This window comes from Anopheles ziemanni, chromosome 3, assembly GCF_943734765.1.
Source record: "Anopheles ziemanni chromosome 3, idAnoZiCoDA_A2_x.2, whole genome shotgun sequence".
Classification (NCBI taxonomy): Eukaryota; Metazoa; Arthropoda; class Insecta; order Diptera; family Culicidae; genus Anopheles; species Anopheles ziemanni.
In genome coordinates, this window is record NC_080706.1 from 45,737,156 (window position 1) to 45,763,760 (window position 26,605).

Sequence of the window (26,605 nt, forward strand, 5' to 3'; positions counted from 1 at the left end):
TTGTTGCGTATTTGCGCTATTCTAACCTACTCTGCAAAAAATTGACAAAGGCCAGTTCCATTTACTAATAAGTTTAAACTACCCCATGATTCCAAACCTTTCCCAAAAATGTAAACCTGATTTAAGATAGAGATGAATGTCGCCCTTAAGGCGCAAAATCTCTTAAATAAAAAAAAATTAAAAAAAAGTCCCAAATATGGTACTATGGTAGTTTAAAATATACTTCATTTCTCGTTATTTTATAAGTTTGATTTTAAAATGCAAATGATGAGACCGGGATTTTTCTAATCGAAAAAAAAACACATTGAAATATCTGTTGCTAAATTTCCAACGACAAACCAATGTGTCCACCACTCGCACCCATAGTGTGGGCGAGCTTCATGAAACGAAATAGCAAGCGCAGGGATGGGGGTTTCGGGTGGAAAACACTGCAGCAAGACTGACCACCGCGCAATTCCATCGCGATCCATTGTTGTTTGGGGTTCGTTTTTCCATCTTCTATTTTTTTGTTTTTTAATTCTTCCACCACCCCACAGCGTCAGCGGCCACCGGGCAACACACAGACGCCATGCCGCCCTCGGAGGGGCTCACAGAGAGAAAATGTAGATCAGTGTGCTATACGAGTTCGCGGTGTAATGTTGTCGGTTTCGTGCGGTCTTACCACGCCGTAGCACGACGGTGTAGCCCCTGTGGACGGTACGGAACGAGCAACGCATCATGACGTGCGCAAACGATCGACGAGTGTACGCGAACAAGCGTCCCGGAAGTGCCCCAGCCCGTCCGCCGCCGTCATCGAAAACGGAACGGTGGCGGTGGTGGTGGTGGTGCTGGAGGTGGTTGTTGCGGTGGCTAGCAGTGACCGGGCTCCTCATGCTCGTCTCCTCCATCGGAAGGGGTGTGCAGTGTCAAACATTCATACGACGTAAGTGGTGTGCGATTAATTCAAACAAATGTGCCAAAATAACCGTCATGCACGTGATTGTTGTGCTAATCGATATCCGGTAACATTTTTGGAGTTTGTTCTAACTGCTGCAGTGCGCTGCACGGAAAGATGTAAAGGAAACCCGTTTAGATACAAATGAATGACCTCCAAATTACGACTAGCCACGTGATCGAGCGATCACGGTGGCGCATTTCGGTGGTGCGTCTCAGAAATCTCCTGAAAACAGGAACAGGTGTGCTCGGGAAGTGTGGCCACAATTACCGCAGACAAATCGATCAATCGTATTCGCTACACTCGAACCCGATTGCGCAGCGTTGAAACGAGGAAAATGCCACAAATTATGCCAAGGGTGAGGGCGTGTTATCGGTGGCCGATTTGATGCGTGGTGTGCATTCATCATTACGGATTGGCACTTCGGAAGAAATTGAGTGGCTAGTTCGACTATAAAATTAAGGCGATCGATACCGAACTGATTGAAAATTGCTTCTTCGCAGCCCGTTCCGTTTTTTCTCTGTGTGTGTGTCTGTTTTGTCAAGATTACGAGGGACATCGATTGGCTGGCTTGTTGTTTTATTTCATATGCTTGTCCGATAAAATACGATTCATATTGTCAAAATACGATGGTATCATTACTCGAAATGCCTTTCAATTATTGCTGTTGACGGGATGACTTTGAAGCAGAAAAGATATTAAATGTTTCACATTAAAAATTTGTCATTGCCGAAACGATCGTCAGCGATCCTTAACTAGCCTTGTCCATTCACGAATTTTTAAATGATAATTGATGGATTTTTTATTTAAAACAGTTCTTTCTCTTGATTCTGCTCATTACAAACTGTTTTAGGTTGTTTTGTGAAGCATACGATAACTTTCAGCTCTTTTTCACGGCATCGAAAGATGCCACTTCAAACGTAACCGAACACACCGACACATATGGTCTAGCCCTGCAAAAGGCATATCTTATGCGTAGTAAAACATCCATCCAACAGAAACGGGGCACGGTTTATCCCAAAAACCCCCGTCGAACGGAGGTACCCAACCCCGGCTACGCCCGCATGCACTTTAAGGTGTGTACCGCACACGCAAATGGCCTTCACGTACTTCCGTTTCAGCTAGTTTTTCAGCTGAGATATCGCGACGCGGCTGTTATAATAGAAGGGCAGGGGCACCCCGCGAAACTGTGGTGGAAAGAAGGGGCGGGAGGTAGCGGAATCCGAGTTTCATTATTCCCGATTTACATAACCGTACCGTGTGTTCACGACCGATGAGTATACCCGGATGATGCACACAGTAGCAGTATGATGTATGAAAATGATCGAATTCGAATCTCCAAAAAGGGAAATTAGAACGGAATGATACATTGCAAAGGCATACAGGCGAGCAAGTCGAAAGAGAAGACGATAAAGAAAAACAACTTAGAGGTAGCTATGTAGCCACAGCATCGAATCGAGGCTAAGAGCAATTCGAAGTTGTACACAAACAAACAGATTGTACAGCGCAAACGGCTTTATGTTGCTTCATCGACATAACAACATCACGCTTCCAGCTACGTGCATTAGGATGAGGGTTTCGCGCATATTTTAAACCCATTTCAAAACAATAGCTACCAACGGCCGTTGCTTGTGTCTAATCGAAACGCAATTCGATTCGCTAGGAATCTCTCGAAAATAAGACCCGTTCCTATAATCTAGTAAAAGTCATAGAAAACATCAAAGATTTAAATTATGGAATGTTTGTAAATATGTATACTACAAAAATATAAAAGTAATGGCAACTCAATAAAACCGAACCCATTTTTTTCAGTAAATTCAAAACATTCAATCAATATTGTTTCATTACTTTTCTTATTATGAATTTTACAAACATAAATTTAATAAAAATATAAATAATAGATAGTTCGACTAATGCCATAATAAAAGCTTTGTATACATAAAACCAGATCAACTTGTTAAATAAAGCCAGATTAAATAATACTCAAATAAATTGGGATCCTACTTAAAGTTCATTCAGGAATACATCATAAGCGAGTCAAAGAAAATTTCAAATGCAGAGGTATTAGAAATATTTTTCTCATCGTTTAATACTTCTTGGGCTGGATTCTCAGTATCTCTACCCATCATTGGTAAGAGATTTAAAAAACCGCGATTAGGTCACGTGTTCATTATAAACGAATAAACTATAAACAATACACGAATGATGCACTCTTAACAGGAAATGTAATAGATGTATACCGGTCGATGTAATCCAATGTTCAATTAACATCTTAAACAAAATCCGACGGAATCCAAACAGGGACGGCCAACGTGTGTCGGACGGACGACCAATGTCCGGTGCAAGCGTACTGCGAGCGGTACAATACGGTCCACGAGTATGGCGTCTGTTCGTGCATGGCCGGCTACTTTGCCGTGACAGACAGTAATAACACGCGCCGGTGTTTGCGAGGTAACGCTGCATCCATGCATAGTTTAGGCATGAGTTTCGGTTCGAGAACAACTTCCATAAGATTTCGAATCGATACGTGTTACCATTTCTGATGCGACCGTTCGTTTACAAATTTGGTTTGCAGCGGCCACGGACATAGGGGACTACTGCCTGCACAACGATCAGTGCCATTACACGCTCAGCACGGACTCGGAATGCCGGGACAACTCCTGCCAGTGCCGCGAAGGTGCCCACTACGTCGAGCGTGAGAAGCGTTGCTACAAGACAAACTACCTTGGCGAATACTGCCGGCTGACAAACAACTGTATCGGCAACGATACGTACTGCCGAGACGGAATCTGCGTGTGTACACCAGGCAAGCATCCGAACACCGACCGGAACCGGTGCTTGCACGATGCCAAGCTGGGCGACCAATGCTTTCGCGATGAGGAATGCGTAACGGACAATTCACGCTGCGCCCAGGAGAGTTGTACGTGCCGGGTCAGCCACGTGCTCAACGAGAACCGGAACCGATGTTTACCGAGTAAGCTTTGCAACTTGGCAGTTTGCACCCTTCATCTAATTCTGTGCCCATTTCTTCTCACAGTTGCCAGTAGGATCTACGATCTCTGCGAGGAAAGCATTCAGTGCATGTACAACATTCCCTATTCACAGTGTCGCATCACGACTGGAACGGATGGGATCACTGCTGGCCGTTGCACCTGTGCCAGCCGTTTTCATGAGGCGGGATACGTGCGTCCTAAATTTGTACGTTGCTTGTAACTTCTTTTTAATACTTTTTCTATCCATTTCTCTCCCCAGAAATGTGTTTCATCGGTGCACCTGAATGGAATCTGCGAAGTGAACGAAAACTGCATCGATCCCGATACGAGCTGTCTGCACGGACGCTGCCGGTGTATTGATCATATGATCGAAGAGGACGGTATTTGTTCAGGATCCATCCTGGCACGGTTTGACGCAATACTCCTTGTTGTTGCGATTTTAATGGCCAGCCGATCATATTGCATTAGCTGACCGTAACATATCAACCCGATCGCTCGTTGGGGCGTGTGTACCAAAAATATAACACACCAAACATGGATAAATAATCCCCTACTAAGATACTCACACGTCATGTTACGGAATGATACTCAATGTTTAGCATGTTTCCACTTATTGAAAGTAAACCGAACGACATCCGCCAATCTATGAACATTCCAAATACTCTATCAGTATCGAATGTGTATCTTGTTTTAAAGAATATTTTTTATATCTACGGATTAAATCCCTTTTTAGGATAACAGGTTATATATATGGAATTCAAAAACAACGTTCGAAAAGTAGATATTCATATCTCTATTTTATTATTCATTCTATTCACGAATACTTCGTGTGAAAATCGGAAAGACAAATAAACGCATCCAAAGTGGAGTAAATACTGATGTACAAAATATCAACATGGACTTTTGTATATAAATACGTGTATAATGTATACAGAAAAAACGAATTGATGGAATACAACAAAATTGCACGGTGGGATGAAGGAAGCTAGAGCTGTAAGTACTGCAACATCAGGGCGGGCCACAGTAGGAGCAATCCGCCGGCAATGTAGGTGATGCGGGCACCAACGCTCCAGAACGCAATGGAAGCAACGATTGGTCCAACGGCCCGAGCCAGTGCTCCTAGCGACCGAAACACTCCTAGCACCGTACCCTTCTGGTGAAAGTCGCCATACTTTGAGGTGATTGTCGTCATACATGTGACCACGAACGCAGTCGCTAAAGGTACAAAAAAAGTACATCAATCGCCCGGCCTGACAAGCAAACGGGAAGAAATACTTACAGATTGCGAATAAACTCATGCCTAAATAAAGAACCGGTGATGATTCTGCTAGACCGACGGTAACAAAGGCGGGAATGATTAAGTATAGGCCAAATACGGCCGACTTCTTCACTAGCCGATCCGGAAGCCGGCGCACAACCGATCCCTGAAGTAATGCCATCAATACGCCTACCAAAAAGACATTCGGGTTAAAATATGGGACAAAAAAGATCGAAGCTTTGCGTGCTCACCTGTGGTAAGGAACATTTTTGCCTGATCGATCGAGGTGTAGCTAAATTTGTGGTACATCAGAAACGTAACTGTAAACTCTAGGCCGGAGTACAGAAATAGATAGAGGAAGTACGTAACTCCAAGGCTTCGTAGGGAACGCACGTCCTTCTGCGGTAGGTTTTCCACCGCCGAGAATCGAAACAGTGCTCTAATACTGATATGATCGAGTGCGTGCGAAAGCGAATTGATGATTTTCGTCGACCGCTTTTCCTTCGGTAGGGTTTCTTTAAGGCATAATGCCAGAAACAGGATGTCGGCTACGGCCAGCATCATCGCGAACATGGCCGGCGCGAAAAACCATAGCGTGCCGGTTTTGTCCGAGTACCGTGAAAACATGGCACCGATCATTGGACCGGCGATGAACCCAAGCGAAAAGGCAATCCCAACCAGGGCCATCGCTTTGCCTCGATTCTGTTGGTTCGATACGTCCGTTATGACGGCCATGCAGAGTGAAACGTTACCCTTGCTTATGCCACCGACGAAGCGGGCTATCACGAAGAGAAGAAACGACTCCGAGTACGCCCACAGTCCATAGGATGCAGCGATACCCGTCTGCAAAAAAAGGGGTACAAGTTGAAGTATTACCGATGAATGCAACAAGCGCAATAGTTATTTGATTTTCCTTGAAACTTACCGCACACAGCAACATCAACGGTTTCCGACCGTAGATATCGGAAAGAGCACCAACGATGGGGCTGCTTAGAAACTGCAGAAAGCTAAACATGGACCCGAGCGCACCGCCAAACAGGACGCTCGTGAAGCGCTCCGGGGCACCGATCCACACCTGGAACTGCTTAATACTGTTGGCCAGATAGCCGTACAACTGATTGTCATTCTTGCGGTAATACTCTAGCAGGGACGGAAGCAGAGGGAGTATCATCGTGAACGCCAGCAGATCGAGCAGCAGGGAAGCGAACACCACGTACGCCGTTGGATGGGTTCGGGTAATTTCGGTGATTTTCTTCGATGCTTCCGTAACTTTCTCATGCTTCGGTGAGGGTTTGAGATTGCTGTTTAAGTTGTGAGAGGTGCCCGACACGACGGACCGCTTCTTAAGCTCATCTAGGTTGTACGTCATTGTGGCGTGGAGCTGAAACAATTTTGACTCGATAAAAAGTTGTTCTACTCCGGCAAATATTATTAACAACAGTGCCAGCTGAATGGCCCTAAAGTAAAATGCGTAAGATCATCGATCACATTGGAAACGTAAATTAACAACACTTAAGATCACCATGAATGTCCATTATTCAACGAATGTTTGCAATCACCTTTCTCTATTGAGTAATACAAATTTAACATGCGGTAGGCGACACTTTTTTTCACACCTTCACGACGATCAACTGAATATTAGGATAGTTTTCTATATTTCCTTGCCAAAGACGAAGTGTACGCGTGGCCCATTTGACACTGCCACCAGCGAGGGCACAAGATGGTATTAAAACAGCAGCTTTATTGAAACACCTGGACTATCCACAGATCGGTACTTTCACTTTTGCCAAACGTCTTGTGCTTGTGTTTATCCCAAGATGCCGCCTGAGGCACGATATGCTCCAAACCCTTTTAAGTGTAAGTACCGCAGAGATCGATCGAAACACCGGAGTGTGGTAGTAGTGTAAAGCGTTCGCTCGTTGCCCGAGATGATGTTGATGCTAACGACTGCGAAAGCCCACTGGGAAATGTACATTCACCATGGCATGGAGCGCGAATAGTTTCATTATCCCATCGGTACAGTAAATGTAGGACGAGTAAAATATTGGCACTTCAAGCAACAGTCAACGAGTTGAAGATAAAACAAACAATCACACCTACGTGCCGAGTGCACGGGCATGGTTAAAGATAATGAACGACCACTGATAGGGCTTGACAGCGTCTACCAATGCACCACGGAAAACAGACGACCACGATTACTAACGACGTGATTTACTAGCAATTGTTACCTGGTGGTTTCATCGTTTGAATGAGTAATTAAACTGATTCTTCCATCACAAAAGGAGGTCAAAATAACTTTGTTTTGGATCGACATTTCTAGTGACAGCCGGTGTCATTGGAAGTAGTGATGTGCATACTGCGAGTGAGATTAGAATCATGCATAGGGTCTCCAATCCTTAAAGAATGAATGGGTAAGTAAAAGAGTAAATTAGCTCGCTTGAAACTGTGCAAATAAGTTATGTCTCGTATAGGAGATTAAGTAAGCTTAAGTGTAGATTGTCTCTTTTACTTATTCGTTAATTATTTTGAGTTTCTAATTCAAGTTAAGGATTTAAATTCCCACGTCGATTAGTAACTGTTTTACTATTGCTTTATTCATGAGTGCACTTATTTGATTCGAATCGGTGGTTTTAAAACAGGCTTTAACATCTGAGGGTATTATGATCCAGTTCCGCGTTATTGCTCGAAAGTTTCCGCATATTTGCTCGAATAGCAACCTGGGTATTTATACAAGTATTTCAAGGTATATAAATATATAGTTTTTAACAAGTTTCGAGCACTTTGATTTTTAATCAATTTTCAAAACGATCGAGTTATTGGTGTGTTTTATACTATGGCTAAATGGCTAAATAAATCAAAGTGACTTGTCTAAACACAACGGTGATATGAAAAGTGCATCCTGAATTATCATGTTCTTGGTAAATACCAAGATCCATAGAACCCACATATGCTTCGGACACATACGGTCTATAGAGATCCATCGACCAGGAGGTGCTTGAAACTGCTCGACGATAACGACGCGCGTCGTTTCGTATCCGCGCATCGTCTCGACACGCAGGTGGCGTCGTTTTGGATCGTCGAGACGCCCAGCCATTTTTTCGCTTTTTTCAAAGTGTTGTTTACCTTTTGTATGGGCCAGCGTCGAGAAGTTTATCGTTTCCGCGCTTCCAATCATAATACCCTCAATCAGTACTAAATTAAACTCGCGGGGGAAAAATTGCGATATCGATGAAAAAGGACCAAAAATACCTGTTTGACAATAAAACACATATGTGAATACTCTTTTACCGATAATTTAAACTTCAATAACATGAGCATCGCTAGGAATAAGTGTATGGCATATTTATTCATACGTTAATGAAAAAAATTAAAAAGTTGTAAAATCTACTTATTAGACGCTAAATATTCACTTATTTAACACATGTATTAACCTATTTGACCCCTAAACATACTATCCATACAAACGATGAAGCCAAATCCTCCAATCTTATTTTTTTATTTTCCAACAGTCAATCATCTAAACATTCCGAATCTGAATAACTCGCTAACTTCACTTCTGGAAGATCTAGAAAAAAAAAATTAGATAACATTTAAAGTACACCGCTAGGTATTACCGTGGAATATTGGGACCAACCTTTGAATTTCCGATCTCCATGTTTCGATATCACCACGCGTAAGAGCTGGAAATCCACCATCAGAATGATTCGCAGTAAGATCACAAAAAAACCCAAACAGGTGGCTCCGAACCAAACCCAGGGAAAGATTAGTGTTAAGAAAAAATTCTTATCTACTTGCACTAGCGAGGTGCTTTCTTTCGAGAGCGCAAAGTACACTACGAGCCGTCCACAATCAAGCCCACGCAAGGACTCAACCTTTTGAAACTCTGCACATAGCTGGTTTAGTCCTCGCGTAATGAAGCTGGCCGTTGTAAGGGACGTTGCCAGACAGCCAAGGAAAAATATCAACGATGGAAATACTATACGCCAGGGCTGGGGAAGAATTCTGTAACCGAGTCCGTAAAAGAAAACCAAAAGGCAACATAAAACGGTCGTTTCCATGGCTTCTCGTCGGAAGGTATCAGTGTGGATTATACGTACCCGCCAGGTCCATGCATCAGGAAAATGGCTAGCCATATCGTGCAGCATATTCCTTGGAACAAGGGCATGTTCTTAAGTGTTTCACAGTAAGCACCACTGCTCCAGTTGCTCCAGTACTCGTCGATTCCATCTGTTGGTATTTTCTACATTTTAGCAGGTGCTTCGTTTGGTGGAATAAATGCACAATATATTTTACTTACATTGAATGATTGGCTTTGGCTCCGTGGTATTTCCCGGTGGAAGGTTGGGTTTAGGAATGAACTTCAGATGCGCCTCAAGCAAACAGTTGTGTTTATACTCTGCAATAAGCCCATGCAGGCTAAAACTGACTACGACACATGAGGAAACAATGGCGAGCAACGAGACGACGGTGCATGCTGTGATACAAATGATGATAAGATAAAGAACTTTCGCCAACAACTTACCCCACTATCTTAGGACTTACTTTTCCACCGTGGATTCACTTGCGAGGGTTCTTTCTCCACTATTCGATGGTACGATAAAAGCACGGTCATGATTTCATCTAACGAATTGTTTAAGATAGCTTAAAATAATAATTGTACTGCTATGCCGTCGCCTTGCACTGCTCCGTAAACTTTGATACGGCGTTTTGATGAACACACATTTCACAGCCTGCTACTGGACCGCGAGAATAAACAGGGCCGACGACACCATGAATAAATTAAAAACCTTCCGTCCTTGAATCGCGCGGATTTACGTTACGAATTCCACTGTGACTTAGAAATAACGCATTACCTCATTGCGTATGCTTCAGCGAGTTAGTTATGATCTCATCATAAAGCAACATCGTACGTGCACGTTCGCGTGAATCATGTGCTCGGGAACCACGATACGGTACCAGCGACCGATAAAACACAACTAAACTGGATGTTTGAGATATGCTTTTTGGACCAGGGAAAAGGATGCTTCTAAGCAGCAATAGTGCACTATCGGACGCAGCGAAACAAAATGTTTTTCTTAATATTAAAAATCGTGCGTCAGCGAAGCCATAGTAACGATCCTCTCGATCGGACTACGTTCAACCGCGGCAGTTGAACGTGCAGCAGCAAGCCGTGATGGATACCAACAGTGCTGGAGGAAATGAAGCGACACACTGAAACGTGCCTCTGCCGTCGATCGCCCACGCCGTAGAGCGTTGGGAGAGACGATTGCGTCGCGAGAACGCCGCAAGCGAAAGAGCTCTAGAGCCGCGAGAAACGGCGCATACGCGGATTTGTTTGAAAGGGAACGGGACAGATGAAAAGAAATAAAACAAAACAAAAAGTAAACAACACGTACTACTCCGCGGTTTTCGAGTTTCTCTGTTTGACTCTCGCTACCCCATCTGGCGTGGTTGATCGGCAAAAATAAACACACATAACTTTCGTATATTAATTTACTGCTGTGGTGTGAGTCGGAATTGCCATGCGTGCGTTCCGTCTAATGAATGACGAATTTTCTTTATGTAAATAAAGACTGGACTGGGCCCTAATGCTGATCATATGGCCAGGGGTGTGTTTATTTGCGTACACTACTCGTCTTCGGTAAGAAAACAGATTTCGCACCGAGGAAGATGTACGCAAGCATAAAGCAAATGTTCATGGTTTGTTTGCGACAGTAATTCTAAATTGAATATTCTTGTTTTATTCAGACTTTACTAGAAACTAGACGAATATACACATTTTCGGAAGCAGTGTTAATTTACCACCCTGCCGTTGATTCAATAATAAGGTTACATTAATGTACATACATAGGGGTTGGTACAGTCGATCGCTAATTATGTTAATTTTCTTATATGTTACTTGGCAACATTTGCTACCATTACTATAAACTAAACCGTGACTTTCGTCATGTTTCGTCGAGTAGTTGTTGTATTCTAGCAAATTGCAGCTCCGCAGTTGCATGTGCAAAGGCATTTCTTCGAAAGTGGCGAATGTTTCCCCATTTCTTTTTATAAAGTAATAGTATCTTTCGCACATCGTAGGGGTTGATGATGCTATTCATTCTCGCTCGTTCCACATCCTCTCTGAACACATTCTGTATCTATACACCAGAAACCGACCGTCAAGTCTATATATCCATTCCATCTTCATCCAAGCTCCACCAGTCCAGGAACATCAACTAGCAACCCCGTACGGACGCCTACTTTCATGAGGTTTTTCCATTTTTCTTACTCCCATTGGTGCGAACTTGCGAGATCTTCTTTTTCCGCTTTTCACCCGACCAGTCGGCATCATCTTCATCGTCCTCGTCACCGCCAAAATAGTTACCACTTCCCACATCACGCGTGTTTGCAATGCGTCTACTAGCTATACGCGACGAATTTCTACCCATGCCTGTAACATTAAAAAAGGGTTATCAAAATGGGGCTATCGGCTAGCTGTCCCCCCCTTCGCGTACCCATGCACTTCTCCAGATGTGGAGCAAATCTAGATGCGGCCACAATGCGATTGCAGTTCGGACAATGGCAGTCGATCGCTTTTTTGGTGTTTGAAGAGCCGAATACGTCCATGTCCGGGAGATCTACGATCGTGTATGGTTTGCTATCCTCGGCTTCGCCCTCCACTGCGGCACTACAGCCTGTCTTGTTTGCATGATGCACTTCGTAGACAACTCCCAGGATGGCTTCATCCACAAGGGACTCGTACAGATAGTTTGCAGCCTTTTCTCTCGTTTCGGGATCGCTCATGTGGCGTCGGAATTCGCGAATTAATTCATTCTCATCCGCGTATTCTATGTGTATGCCGTCGTTTTCACTCATTTCGCCGTTTCAGTAGACCGCGTCGGACAGGATTCGCTGATCAACTGAACATCAAAACACAACAAATTTTCACAGGCTGTCAGATATCTGGTGCTAGGAATTACAGTTATACTAGCGGGTTCAATCTTCAAATACCCAAGGTTGCTACAGTATTGTACAGCAATGCTTGACAAACATTACAAATCAGGTGTTATTATTTAGTATTAATAGTTTTCAATAAATTTATCCCTCAATTTTGCAAGGTTATCTACCACAAGAAGAAATAGTATAGCATAGTTTGTAGAGGCTTTGGGCCATGTATCACAAGAAGAAATATTTGACTAGAAGCACATAGGAGCTGTATATGAAAATTGTAAAACAAACCTCAGATATAAATTATAAAAACCATCTGTTGGATGTTCCAAAAGAAAATAAAGTTTGTAAATACAATATGTCAAGCCATTATTTAACACACCACTTTTTTCTCAATTTGGGTTTTTCAACCGACTAAAAACAAATCAAATAAATTTCTTGAATCGCTGACGTTTCTGTAAAATATTGAATTTGTTCTACATGCTTTGACCTTAGCGCTAGCGCGACTTTGGTTTTAGCTGTCCAGTGTCGTGAAGTGAAAATTCGTGTTCAGTTCGGATTCCGTATTGTGTCTGCGTCAAACTTTTTCAGTAAGATCGTCTCGAACGCTCCTCGAAGCATCTTGTAAATTCTTCAACGCTTCTGCTGTACCCAGAAATCCCAAACTAAAACAGGTAATTCATAGTTTCTCAGTTGTGAAGAAGTGGAAAAACTCGTTTGCGAACATTGAAGTGAAATTGTGTGACCCATGTCGAGAAAAATCGATTCAGAAGCCTCCAACTTAGTCGATGTAGTGCGCCGCACGGAGTGTGACCATTTCGGTGATAATTGTGATGTACATAGATGACTCAGCGGCAAGGACGCCACCTGGCCCCGTTGAGATGATTCAATGAATGATGAAGTCATATCTTTGCCGTGGCTCGATGCTTTCCCAGCAGCCATAACAACGAAAGGCGCTGCGATGAAGTAGTCTAGATGTTGTGCTACGCCCTTTCTGGGCGCATGCATGTTGGGGCGCAGAACTACGCGAACATGGCACATACCTACATGTGTGCAGGGATACCGTTTCAGGGTCAAGTCTAAGGAAGAGCCAGTCGGTTTGAGGGAATTGAAAATGGGAACGGTTCAGGCCCAACTTTCCATCTCCCACCCCACTACGGGGTGCGTCTGACCTACAATACGGAGGATCTCGGCGACCTCCAGCGGATCCCAAATTAATGTCCTTTTTCATGCAGGCTCCCGTCGAAAAACTCTCAAGACAGCGGTACGGAAGAAACCCGCAGTAAGCGCGTTCGCGGATGACACCGTTTAGTGTGTGGGCGCGAGAATGAGACCGAAGCAACACCGCCGCCGCACAGATAAAAAAGATGCTTGGCGCATACTCAAATCAGCCCTTCCAGTTGTTGTTTTTCACCGTATCAACCTTTTGATATTGATTTTTTGGGAGTACGCACCAAAGACGACACCCCGACAGCTTCGGGGAGATTTGCTGACGCTTGTCCGATTTTTAACCGATCCTTGCCCCATAATGTATGGATTACATAGTATTGTTCTTTAAACTATGTTAATAACTATTATCAATAAATTATGGGGTTTCTCCAAGAGTATTGAGGGATTTTTAAATCATTCATTCGGTCATTTCATACTAAGAGTCTTTGTTCTTCACTCACTTGCTCATTTGTTCAATAGCCATTATTCTATGAGAAAAAAATAAGAATAAAAGACAGGAGAACTAATCGTATTCACATATTTTTTTATTATTTGTAGAAAGATATTGAAAATTTCATAGAAATTACGGTAAAAAAGGTAGAACATTAATCTATCCATTAACGAACAAATACATAATCGAGGAATAATATTTGTAAGGAATAGTAAATAACAAACATTAGGCAAATCGGTTACCTGATTCCTAAACGTACTCTACGAAAACGCCCTTTCAATTTATTTTTTGCAGAATGCCGGCTCCAGCACCCGCGGAAAATGGCCCAGCCGTGCCCAAAACCGAGCTACAGGAGATCCAAATTAAGCAGCAGCAGGTCGTCGATGAGGTATGAACCAGGACCAGCTAATCTGTGATCAATTCAGTAACCGTTCTCTCTTTCTCTCTCTCCATGTGGTCTCTGCGGGGACATCATTTCATGTGCCGCCTGCTGCTCGTGTAGTCCCTGGACAGTACCCGGCGCATGCTGGCGCTATGTGAGGAGGTAAGACAAAATGCACTTCTTTTTGGCACTAGCCGGTTTTTAACTCTAATGCTGAGAATAGTGGCAACGCTTGAGGATATGATCGTTAAGGGTTAATTAGCGAAAGTATAAGAAATGAAGGGCTTAAAGAATGCCCCGCGCCCTATCCCAGCTTTATGGATGCGAAGAGGTATAGAAGATATTTAAAATAAAAGTTTGTATCGAACCTGAGCAAAAAATGAAATTCCTATATAGACCAACAATATTTTAAAGCAATGAGTAGCGGTTCATGAAAGCCCTTGTTGGAACATTTTGTTTGTTGTTTACCTTTTCATTTTTCTACTAGTTCTAGTGAGCGTTAAGTTATTGATTCATAAGTTGCTAATGATCATCTGATCGGTCACGCGATCGGTTTAATCTACATTGTTGAAGGACTAGAGCTGCTCTAACGAGGTCATGTCAATTTTTTGCTTATTGATTCCAAGCTTGTCCAAACAATTATTTTCAAATTTTGTTGAACGGGTGTACCCTCTTCCATAGCATCACTTTTACAATATACGTTTCGCAACGCGTAAAAATGCACTGTTTATAGTTATCAATAAGATGATGATATATATTTCAGTTTATTTTGAATTTTTAAATCTCGATCTTTTGAATGTATGAATGTTGTCCAACAGAAACTGTTTTCAAAAACGAATGTCTGGTTTTTGTTTCTATAGTACCGATCGTTGAACGGGGTTTCCCTTGTTTTGTAAGCAGAATAAAGTTAATTAGGTTAAAAGGATCTATTTCATTCATATAGGTCAAGCAGCATTTGTTAGCCAAGGCCATGATTTGGTAGCTTAAGAATGATTAAATGTTGAGCAGCAGGGATCTGTTGTCACTACTCCTGTATTTGTCCATGTTGAGGTTCATATGTTTCATTTGTATAGCCTTTTGTGGTTTATTTCAATGTTTTTGTATTCTCTTATTTTACGTTGAGGCTGCGTGTATCTGTATGTCCCGATCAATGTTGCATGCCTATGACCTACCAAACATTCGAGCGTACAATCTTACAGTCTTATCACGATCAATGTCGCCTTCTGTTAAAAATTCTCCCGGCCGACATTGGTATCCAAAATAAAACTAAAAATAGTACTTTTATTTCTTTTTTCAATTTTCCAACAAATTTGGTTACTTTTCACTAGAACTGTTTTTATTATTCCTTCTAACTAGTAAATACTGCTACTGCTCTAGCGTACTTTCGTTACACAATCGTGTGTTGCATGAATGTCCACTGTATCCTTTCTTTCAACTTTGAATAATGAGTGATGGTTTTAAACGGAAAACATTGTTATGGTGTTATTATAACAACACCTGCTAACGAAAAGAAAAAGTATCAACCGATAGTATATTGTATCAAATGTTTGCCTATCTGTTTAACCTAAAGGTAAAACAATTATACTAACAAAATAGTATATTTTTTCTATATTCCTCTTATTCCTACCGCGAACATATTTTAATCATTAAACCCCCTTCAGGAGCATGGATTCTGTAATCAAAATTTAAAGATCGCAGAGTAGAAGTTGCAACTGAATGTCAACGTCAAATGTTTTCCAATAAAAGTTGTATCTTTGTGCAAAAATATTATTTTGCATTTCAAATTTATCTACAAATATCTAAAAGCTAAATTATCTAAATCCATATAATACTGTTGATCTTATTAATCCATTAGTTTTTTGTAATTGATCCATTAGTTTATTGTCTCTATTGTGAACTTGGTGTCAGATGTGTTACTTCTACAAAAAAAAAAAAAAAAATGCAATTTTTTTAAGATTTTGATGTGTTTTAGTTCCTATAACGTATTGGTTCTCTAGTGCGTACGCAGTGTCTACAGTAACATCTATTGCAGTTTGTGGACTGTTCGAACAGATAACACCATTACATAAACAAGGAATACAACAATGGAGCAGCACTCAATATAAATTCAAACTGTGCCGTCTCAGAGATTATTAATTGCGATAAAGTGTTTACACAAGATTCTTTTCAACAAGTCACTTGTTTGTAACATAAAATGTAAACCAAATTTTAAGTAGTTTTAGTTGGTAACATTAGGCGTTTTGTTTAAGTTTTGGTCATTAGTTTTGCAAGAAATATTACAACTTTGCTACTACAAATCGAAAAAAACTACCACTGCTTACTGGAAACAAAATGATACAATTTCGGTAGCGAACTTAATGCAACAATTCAACAATGTAAAGCCATACCGTGAAACGTCCATTTGCGTTTGATATCGACAAGCCAAACAAAATATGCTAATCTAATCGGTTAACCAACAGTACTACTTGTTTGTTTGGTCTTGGGTGTACATATGCGTCACAAGCGCTGGCATAATCTACACACAATCGATCTATCCCTGATGCGCGGTAAAACTGTATTATTTAATTACAACTCAACATGCAATACGCACCGAACCCTTCTCAAACGCCAACCGCTACTAATACGCCAAGCACTACAGTATACGCAGAACAATTAACAAATTACACTTATTACTGATTATTCCAAATGCCGCCATATAAAAATAGAGCAAGGAAGCCGGGATTCGAACCCTGGTGGCCCTTGACGATCAGGGAGGTGAGTCATCATATCATTGGACACATAATTCTACCTTATCAACTATTGTATTCATCGAAAAAAAAAACACATACTGACAGACATGAATATATTTTCCGTTACGTTGTATACAAGTACCACCGTAATATTTACATTGGTTTTTGTTAGTTTATTCATCTACACTCAAAACAATTCGATCAATTACACTTTACCCATAAAACTCCAACCTACCCAACATGGGTTTCATTTTTTTTTTGAACCGCTGTTTTTTTATTCTTTATCATGAACCAGTTTGCAAAACATTGAAAAAGCATTAGGTTAGCATACATTAATCACCGTTAGTTATACTCTTTGTTTAAACAATGTCCGCAGAACTGTTGTGATTTCGTTTATCATTGTACATATGTACAATAGTAATTAAGTTACATTTTCGCACATTTTCCGCAAATCCGCCGCACACGGGTTCTGCCATATTTTTTACTCTGTTAAATAAAACTATCCAACTTTTCAGTTAAGAACCAACCTTACGATCTGATTGACAAGTGAAACTAAAGTGTTTCATCGTATATCAGCATGCATTTTGGTTCCCAAGTACCTGACCAAAGTACATTCTACTTTTGCGTGGTTGACAGGATAAGTCAATCGTTATTACGACAGCACACTGTTTCGTTCATGATCTACTTACTCCCGTTTCTAGTTCATCCATTCTTCCGATACTAGTGCTCCCGACACTGAACAAATCTATACCGCACCACCTACCGCTTAATGTAGCTTTCACTAGGTTTTTCGCTAGTTGTACTTCTTCGTCTAATTCTTTCATAACTATTTTCTCTTGCACCTTCATCTTCCGTTTGCTAATTTAAGCTTAGCTTAGCGGCTTCTAACTCTCTACCCAATTTATGATGCACATTTTCCCTTCAGTCTCCCTGCTTTTTTCCGTCCTTTCAAACATTTTAGTTCTCTGTATTACTTGTTTTTCTTTCTATTTTTCCTTTGGTTGGTTACATTTTTGTGATAGTCTTAGTTGGGTTTTGAGTTGTGATAACATGTTAACTTGTTACTTTTGTCTTTTGTTGGGTTTATTGCTTCCATTCGTGCGTAGATTCGCTTTATATTCGTTGTGTACTGTTTGGACTACTTCTTTAGTTCGGTTTAACACCTTTGTCCCATTGATTTTTGGGCTCCGTTTACGGTTGTTTTATTTTCTCGTTACCGTGAGTGTTCCTGTGGTGTGTTGTGCTAATGAAACGAACTTAAATTTTAAGACAAAAAGAGTGTATAATTGAACTGTGACATCGTGCTCAATGCTCAAAGACGGATCGGAGATGTTTTATATGGTTAAGCGTAAATCGAAGATCGTAAAGCGTGCTAAAACGACAAAGATTATTTAATATTGCGGAAGGGTTATTCAAGAATGTATTTTTAATAGATAATGTATCGCTGATATTTAGTAACCGATATCGCATCACGAGTATACACTTCATAAGTGCCATTTGAACGCTAGGGCTATCCGACTGACATGACTGGATCGATGATTCAATCGACAACGGTTCGGTAGTACTGCCTTTGCGTGGCCCGGAGAGTGGTAAAAGTTAATATGCACCCTTGAGTGCGCTGCAGGGATAATTTTAAGCTATCTCGTAAGGGTCGTCTTAGAGACGGACCGCCGTAGTACGTGAATGCAATGCTAAGATGATATTTGTGATATTTTCTGATCTAGAGCACTGAGGTGGGAATGCGAACCATCGTAATGCTGGATGAACAAGGAGGTAAGATTTATCCACTGTTGAGATAGCAAAATCCAACCAATAACAATAACAAATAAAATAAAATATACACACAACTGCAACCAAACCTAACAAGTTTGCTCGCTAACAAGATAGGCTTACGATACATGCAACAGGAGAAAACTGAAACTAACAGCCGGTCGTCACTCGCTTTTCTTTCAAATGCATTTAAAACATCCCCTTGTCTTGGCCGCAGCTGACGGATTTTTTTTCTGTTATGCTACCGGTATCACACCTTAGAACCAATGGCGACTTAAAGGCAAAATGTAGTGGAAAGCACAAAAAAACAAACAAAAGGCAAACGAGCTGATAAGCTGAGCACAGATATAAACCTAGCAAGGAAAATATCACAAATCAACAAGAAAAACCAGCGAACCAACTTACCAAGCTAAACTAACGATGATTCACCCACTAAACATACTTACAAGAACCTACCAATCGGAAACAAACAAACGTACCAATGAGCACAGCACTAATCACTCTAAACTCTCTGCATCTGCATCAATAAAACACCACAACAAACAGGTATATTAAAAAAAAAACAATGAAGACAATGATGGTTCAACAAAATATTTTATATAGATATATATTTAATACTGTTACCAATTATCTTCATTTTTCGTTTGATGTGTTTCGCGAGAGTACAAGAAGCTGTGAAGCCAGCCACACTCGTTTCGTGTTTTTTTTTCAGTTTTGTTTAGTGGTTCTTGTGTTTTGTGATAAGTTTTTAATTTTACCTTTGGTAGCGTATTTATTTTTTATATAAATGATGGAACTAGTCTACGAGATTGTACCGACCATTGCTCCAAAGAAGCTTTTTATTATTTTCTTATGACTTGACTTATATAGACTTACGCAAGTTTTTAAAATTTATTATCTTGTTTTGTTTTATATGATGATCAATTATGCTTTTTCAAATCAAAAACAACTCGTTAAAAATTCAGATTTTAAACTTGTGGTTATGTGAATCTGATCTTTTAACAATTGGTATATTGGCACATAATTTTTATTTGTTCTTCTTTTTTTGAAATTTTGTGGTGATTTTAAGTTGCTTGTATTCAGATCATGGATCATGAGAACTTTAACAAGCTAAAGTAGTTATCCAGCCTTCTTCTTTATCTTATATTTTGACCCCATCTGTTCTGTACCGATCGTTATGTTTCAGACCTTCGAACGTTTTGCCTTTAAGTGATGTGTGAAGTTTTAAATTCCCCTGCTCGCCGGAGCGCCTCTAGCGTTTTGCTGGTTCCATTTTTGTTCTGGTTAATTTACTTTTCTTTACCAAAAAAGTTTGGATACCTTTTGAAATCCAGTTGTTTATTCATTACTTTTATCCGTTGGTTTCGTTACCCAGATATGGTAGAACTTTGCATGACATACAGAAAATGTTACTCTACTTTGTCTTCCACTACTTATTACTATTACTGCTACTACATAGCCTTATTCTAATACTACTACCTACCCTACACCTTTACTACTACTATTTCTACCGCTATCACGTTTGATTCCTCTACCAGTTTATTTGTTCGTTCAGTATATCGTTACCCTTCCAAAACCTTCCATGTACACACATGCTCTTTTGTAATCCACCCCCTATCTGCAGAAACAGTTACATCTATCGATACCTGTGTTTGGATTTCGTATGTCCTTTCGTATGATTGAATGCACCGTTTCGAAGTACTGTGTTCACACGACCACTGGTTCGCATTAATTCCTTCAATACACCCTCTCAAACACAACCAACTGAACCGCCATCCACTCGCTGTAATTCACTATCACCCCTTCGAACGCCTTCGACCACCACCTCCAGAATCCTCGTTCATAACACACAACTCTTATGTCATGCCTTTACATAAAAAAGGACCTCACTGATCACCGAATTGTTGATAGCGAATTCGTTCATCGTACCATTTAACTTGCCATACTATCCATATTTAATTGGCCTATATTTTTTCATCTCTTTGCCCTTCCCTGTGCTCACACACAATGTTCCCCGTTATGTTGTGTTGTGTTCACGACCCACCTCTTTACTCCTTAATTAAAAACACGAAAATGAACATCAACTTATCAACCCAACAACGTAACAACGTGTAATAACGCGCAGAGCAACTGGATCGGATCGAGGAGGGCATGGACCAGATTAACGCCGACATGCGTGAGGCGGAGAAAAATCTGAGCGGCATGGAAAAATGCTGCGGTATCTGTGTCTTGCCGTGCAACAAGTAAGTCAAGACGTGGCGTCCGGGACTTGCATTAGTGGTGCCCGACCTAACCGTTTTGTTTCATTCGTGTCGGTTTTTTGCAGAAGCGCATCCTTCAAAGAGGACGACGGTACCTGGAAGGGCAACGATGACGGAAAGGTAGTCAACAATCAGCCCCAGCGAGTCATGGACGATCGCAACGGTTTGGGTCCGCAGGCCGGCTACATTGGAAGGTAAGTAAATGCTGCAAGAGAAATGAAAACCGAAGATAAGACCATGACAACATTGGGTGTATTGGGTGTCCTGTCTGCACTGGCTACAAGCTGTTCCGTACTCTCACCCACAGGATCACAAATGATGCCCGAGAGGACGAGATGGAGGAGAACATGGGCCAGGTGAACACGATGATTGGCAATCTGCGAAACATGGCGCTCGATATGGGCTCCGAGCTCGAGAATCAGAACCGACAGATCGACAGAATCAATCGCAAGGTACGTGTCCTGTTTCGCTTCGTTCCGTTCGCTTTCTCTCGTAGCCACCAGGCTGTAGGACAGATCATTTGGATGCACTACTGGCCAACGGTGTCGGTAGCGTTTGCTATTTGCCTTTGACCAGTCGTACCCGAATGTCCCTGTTTTGTGGCGCTCGTTTGGCGACTTTGAGCGATCGTTTGTTTTGTTTCTTCATCTTCTCTGCTTTGTCTGTTCCCTGCAAAACTGGAGTGGAAGGGATGGAGGGAGAAGAGGAAAAATAAAACGAAACGAAACAACGAAACAACTCCTCAAACACCCTTCTTACTATATTAGCCAAATAGTCTTTCTTAGTTTTTTGATCAGATTATTACATCGTTAAAACATACATTCGTTTTTCACCATTACTCGTTTTTGGTATTTGTGTTCGGTTTGTTCGTTTGTTCCAAGTCGAACAATAAACGGAATAACTAGCTAGTTACCACAGAACAAGTGCCAAACAATAAGAAAACATACATAAAAATGACATAACATAATCTTGCAGCCATTTTGCTTGCGCACTCTAGTTTTTATCGTTTGTTTTCCACTCGGTTTTCGGTTGGAGGAACCCGAACTGATGTTTCTCTCTTTCCTTACTTTGTCTTTCAACTACTAGTTTTCCTGACGATTTCCTTCCTTCTTTCCCGATCGTAATGTCTCTATCTTTCTATCTGTTTTCGTCTGTTGTACGTTAGAGGAGAACTGTCTGTGTTCTAGCGTTGGATCGCGTTGTTGTGGTCTAGATGTATTTTCTATTGTGTCTGGTTGCTGTTAAAACACACGATAACAAAGCAGATTTTTTTCCTCCCCTCCACTCTGAATATGTCCACAAGTAACACACAAACAAGATTGTCCTTCTTTAGAGATACCGCTCTACCTCTCTGTGTGTGTATCTATCGTTTAATTTTATCCTTTAACGTGATTTATATAAGTTTTTTACTTTCCGTCTACCAATTACACACTCTGTCGCTCTGTCTGCCTCTGTGTCTTTTTTTCTGTCGTAGGTTCGTTACTGCCACGATGCATAGAAGCATCCTTGTAGTGTGTTATTTTTAGAGCTTTGCACACATTGCAACGCATTGTTCCGTTTCAGGCGAATAGTTCTGTGTTCGACGAACGAATGGAACGTTTGAACCATGCGAGCACCTTAATCCTTCATGAACCCAACAACGTTTCATAGTTGTTTGGCGTCATTATTTGGTGTTTAAATTGATGAGAAAATTTATTGAAAATTTTTAATCATAATTTTTATTCCATATTAGATTGAATTGGAATATTTGTTCCCATTGGATGCCACTAAATTTGTACAATCTTTTTTTTTTTTATTCCCTCCCATTTTGAGTCATGTTATTTTATTTTCTGGCATTCAATATGAATTTTTCTTCCAAATCCAAAGCAAATGATTGAGTTCCAATAATTAATTGGCAAAATATTGGGCCGTTAGGCATTCAAAAGAATACTGCAAAAGCCGTTGATGGTCACTAGATGTTTTATGATTTTATTCTATGGCTTGTTTAAGTTCTTGCTTTCGCGAAGAGTTAATACTATACGCGGTTCATCCCAGCCGATTTATGCCTCTCGTTATCCCACTCTCTGTATTTTTCCTTTGCTTTTATTTTCTATTTCGCCTCTATCTTTTGCTATCCATGTTCGTTAGTTGATTGTGTTGCTCTTGAACATGTCCTAATTGTACCAACGCAGTATGTCGGCGTGTAACCGTTACATGTAGGCATGACGTGTATCTCTCGCATTCCCACCGACTGTGGAGAGTCTTGTTTAACCGTTCCACTTGAAGAATCTGTCAACAAATAAGCGTAGATACAACCGCTGCCTGAAAGGATGTGCTAGCGAAAGTGAACGCTGTAGAATTTGACTGGCGGTGACTGGCTTTTTTCGGTTCGTTTTCTTCAGTTCCCATTTGGGCCGCATTTGCATCAGTTCGTATGTTACATTCCAAATTATGGTTCCATTCTACAAGAATTTGAAATCAATTTTTGTTAAGCAATTGGCCTACCTCTTTTGTTTGTATCGTTAATTTACAAACCGAGCGGCGTACGTTCATTCGATTACATTGTGCAAGCAAAATTGCTTGACCATGGTGTTTGCTTAAGCTTTTCATTGCGCGTTGAGCTGTAAGCCAGGACAATATCAAATTCTGCGGCGCAACGGCTTTCCACTGCCAAAAGTGCCCGATCCCAGCCGATCCGCCGTCGTCACTAAACGGTAGAGTATTGTGATTTTTCTTATCAAACCCTATTGTTGGAAAACCAATGCGTGCTGGGAGTAAGTATTTAAGTTGTGACCCATACCCGTTTGGTAGGTAGAGTCGACTGTTTTTTTTTCAAATATCTATATATGTGAATGTGCCAATGTTGATAAGTAAGTTGCTCTACGCTCGTTGCCATACAACATGAATATCGATGAAAACTACAGAATAACCGAATTCCCAGGAGATACTTCCGCAGAAACAGAGATACAGATTAGAGCCTGCAAGACCGGACGATGTCAATTCGTATAATTTTCTTGTTTATTCTTACATATATGGTTCTGTTTATGTTGATGTTCAATGTTTTCTTTGCGCTTTGCAGCCGCGCTGGTTCTTGCTTTATGCGATCCTTTCGTTATCGATGGATTTATCTTCGCAGATCGTCATCAGCAATATAATGCAACGACTTTCTGATTCCAACCTAAACTATGGTGTACAAAATTTGATGCTTCTCTACGCTAATGCTTTCAGAGTGTTTTATGAACGAATGAGCTTCTCTGCAGTGCGCGTGCGTGAAATGTCCGCAACGTTTGTTGGACGATCTCGTTAAACCTTTGAGCTACGCTTTTTGAAAATGTTCTGTTAGATTTTAAAATTTACATTTGGTCTTGACGTAGCTGAACAGTTTGTGCTGATCTTGCTTAAAAGCGATAATAATCGATTTTTTTCTAATGTGCAGACTTCGTCAAGATTAATAACTACAGTCAATTGTTAATTGTTAACAAACAATTTTGTTTGGAAAAACATGGCTGTTAGACGTTTCCAGATGATTGAAGTCATTATTGTGCTCTTTTTCTTGCCCATTTGAATTTTGTTGTAATTTATACCCTTTTCAAATTTATAATGTAGGTTTAAAGTTCACGGCTACAAAAAGTGCGGTTTTTAGTACACTATTTTTTTAACCATCTCATACCATCCTCCATCTGCTCGAATTGGTTTATTTTGTTAACTACCAAACAATCCCCAACGAGCGCATTTGCGCGCTTCTTTTTATTGCGTTTTGAGCAAGCAAAATTTTTCTGTGTTCGTTCAAGAGTTCAGTTCTAGTTTCACAATCCTTTCGCGCGCTCTCAGTTTCAACGAATAATCTGATTGAAAACCAAGTGCTCTTTTTCTTTTCCTAGTTCATATAGATATATCTTACCTTTACGAAAACCCCTTTTTGTTTATGTTTATGCATGTGACATGATTGTTATATTTTGATACTCTTCCAACGATCTAGGGCGCATCCAATGAGGACAGGATAAAGGCGGCTAATGAAAAAGCGCACTCACTTCTCAAATAAAATGGGTACCGAGTATATATATATCCGTGCATATATATAATATACACACCTAATTATACATATATATACATATACTTGTATGGTTATCGTTATTATTTTTACTTCCTCCATTTCGGATTACGAAACGAGCAAAATCGAAAATGTAAGTTGGTAGTTACGTTTTTCCTATTTCTACTCATATTTATATATGTATTTTTATCATTAGTTTCTAAAAACTACTATTAATGCGTGTTATGGACTATATTTATTAATTAAACGTATTTTTTATGCAAACATGTTCTTATACACGTAGGATGTGATATTATATTACTCTGCTGAATCTATAGAACAGAAAAATTACTCACACAAAAACATAAAAAATAAAGCCGATGTTTACGTAAAAGAAAAATAATCTGATCACTGCTTTTATTTGAATTTTGTTCAATTATAATTCCTATATTCTAAACTTTTCCCAACCTTTCTCTTCAATTCGTTTTTCTTCACTGCAAATTTGCCGAATGTAACGATAAACAATTGTAGGCAATTATATGATGGATAAAACAATATTAGGATGTTTTGTTTGAGAAAAATTACATTGGCCGAGAAAAGAATTTTTAAATTGTTGCATAATTGCCTGCTAGTTTTTTTTTTATTTTTCTTACCTGCAGCAACATATTTTTATACTTTTCTATTCTATGCTCTATATATAAGTTACCTGTATACAAAGTCTATTTGAAACAAACAAATATGCATTTTCTTTTCAAATACTTCACATCTTTTCCAACTTCTCCACACCCGATGATGAATAGCCAGTCACCCTTTTCCGGGATTAACCCTACATGAATAACCTTATTTTATACAATGTTAACATCCATAGGGAGATTCCAACGCCACCAGGATAGCATCAGCTAACGAACGAGCTCACGATCTGCTCAAGTAAGATGGTACGCTTTCGCAGACGCTATGTGACGGCTCGGGCAGCTGGCAGACCACCGTATGGCAATAGTGCAGCATGAAACAGTGACGATAGCAGAACGGCCGTATAATTTGTTCCGGGTCCTCATGTTGGCTGAACGTAGGCATTTTTGAAGGCAGAGCACGGGCCGAACGCGACTAACAAAGTGAGCAATGCAAAACATCATTGATCGAGATCCACCTAAATTGAGTTGAGCATGTCGGAAGGGAGAACGCAGGAGAAGACATACTGCATATACAATTACGGAATATACATACCATACCAGAGGTGGAGGTAATTTCAAGTGTCGACTAGACTGCTTCGCATTTAACAAACCGACGAGAATGAGTTTCGCACGAAGCTAGCGAATTAATTGCAAAACACTGCTGGCCATTTACAAATCGATGCGCAATACAAGAGGAAAGCAACAATCCCGAATACATTACGCAAACCATAGACGACGACGCGCCAGTGATAGAGCGGTGAAAATGTTACAACGATAAGCTTAGGTTTCATTGGGTTGTGCGGTTCTTTACTTCGTAGATTCGTTTCCTCGTCCTTCAGCAATGGGACGAGTTGTTCTTTTGCGTGAACAAAACCAAAGGTTAACCATTTTCATCTGCTGCGACAGTTCATCACTTTCGACATTCTTTTTTTAACACTTCTCTTTTTGAATGCTGAGTAGGCTTCGTTTCACATTTCAGGCTACCGGGACCAAAGTATCCTGTCTTTT

The 26,605-nt window shown here is 40.6% G+C and overlaps 5 protein-coding genes across 5 annotated transcripts; 2 read left to right on the forward strand and 3 right to left on the reverse strand.

The window, feature by feature from the left end:
* The first annotated feature begins 568 nt into the window (after positions 1-568).
* Positions 569-4,399, forward strand: LOC131284868 (neurogenic locus Notch protein-like). Its single transcript, XM_058313727.1, is given in 6 exon segments — positions 569-764; positions 833-922; positions 3,236-3,385; positions 3,510-3,908; positions 3,972-4,117; positions 4,187-4,399. Coding segments are annotated over 6 exon segments (1,194 nt in total).
* A 312-nt stretch (positions 4,400-4,711) lies between these two features.
* Positions 4,712-6,563, reverse strand: LOC131287244 (major facilitator superfamily domain-containing protein 10). Its single transcript, XM_058316277.1, has 4 exons — positions 6,111-6,563; positions 5,437-6,028; positions 5,207-5,374; positions 4,712-5,142 (listed from the first exon to the last, which is right to left on the reverse strand). The coding sequence occupies exons 1-4, from the start codon at positions 6,552-6,554 to the stop codon at positions 4,913-4,915; spliced, it is 1,434 nt and encodes a 477-aa protein (XP_058172260.1). The 5' UTR covers positions 6,555-6,563; the 3' UTR covers positions 4,712-4,912.
* A 2,172-nt stretch (positions 6,564-8,735) lies between these two features.
* On the reverse strand, positions 8,736-9,797 carry LOC131284869 (uncharacterized). The gene is made up of 5 exons (XM_058313728.1): positions 9,728-9,797; positions 9,483-9,659; positions 9,283-9,412; positions 8,800-9,187; positions 8,736-8,750 (listed from the first exon to the last, which is right to left on the reverse strand). The coding sequence occupies exons 1-5, from the start codon at positions 9,795-9,797 to the stop codon at positions 8,736-8,738; spliced, it is 780 nt and encodes a 259-aa protein (XP_058169711.1).
* Positions 9,798-11,229: 1,432 nt separating this feature from the next.
* Positions 11,230-12,070, reverse strand: LOC131287546 (SAGA-associated factor 11 homolog). Its single transcript, XM_058316604.1, has 2 exons — positions 11,683-12,070; positions 11,230-11,618 (listed from the first exon to the last, which is right to left on the reverse strand). The coding sequence occupies exons 1-2, from the start codon at positions 12,041-12,043 to the stop codon at positions 11,431-11,433; spliced, it is 549 nt and encodes a 182-aa protein (XP_058172587.1). The 5' UTR covers positions 12,044-12,070; the 3' UTR covers positions 11,230-11,430.
* Positions 12,071-12,662: 592 nt separating this feature from the next.
* On the forward strand, positions 12,663-26,522 carry LOC131286247 (synaptosomal-associated protein 25). The gene is made up of 8 exons (XM_058315178.1): positions 12,663-12,789; positions 14,070-14,163; positions 14,278-14,319; positions 16,863-16,911; positions 20,782-20,899; positions 20,983-21,111; positions 21,225-21,369; positions 25,795-26,522. The coding sequence occupies exons 2-8, from the start codon at positions 14,071-14,073 to the stop codon at positions 25,855-25,857; spliced, it is 639 nt and encodes a 212-aa protein (XP_058171161.1). The 5' UTR covers positions 12,663-12,789; position 14,070; the 3' UTR covers positions 25,858-26,522.
* Positions 26,523-26,605: the final 83 nt, after the last annotated feature.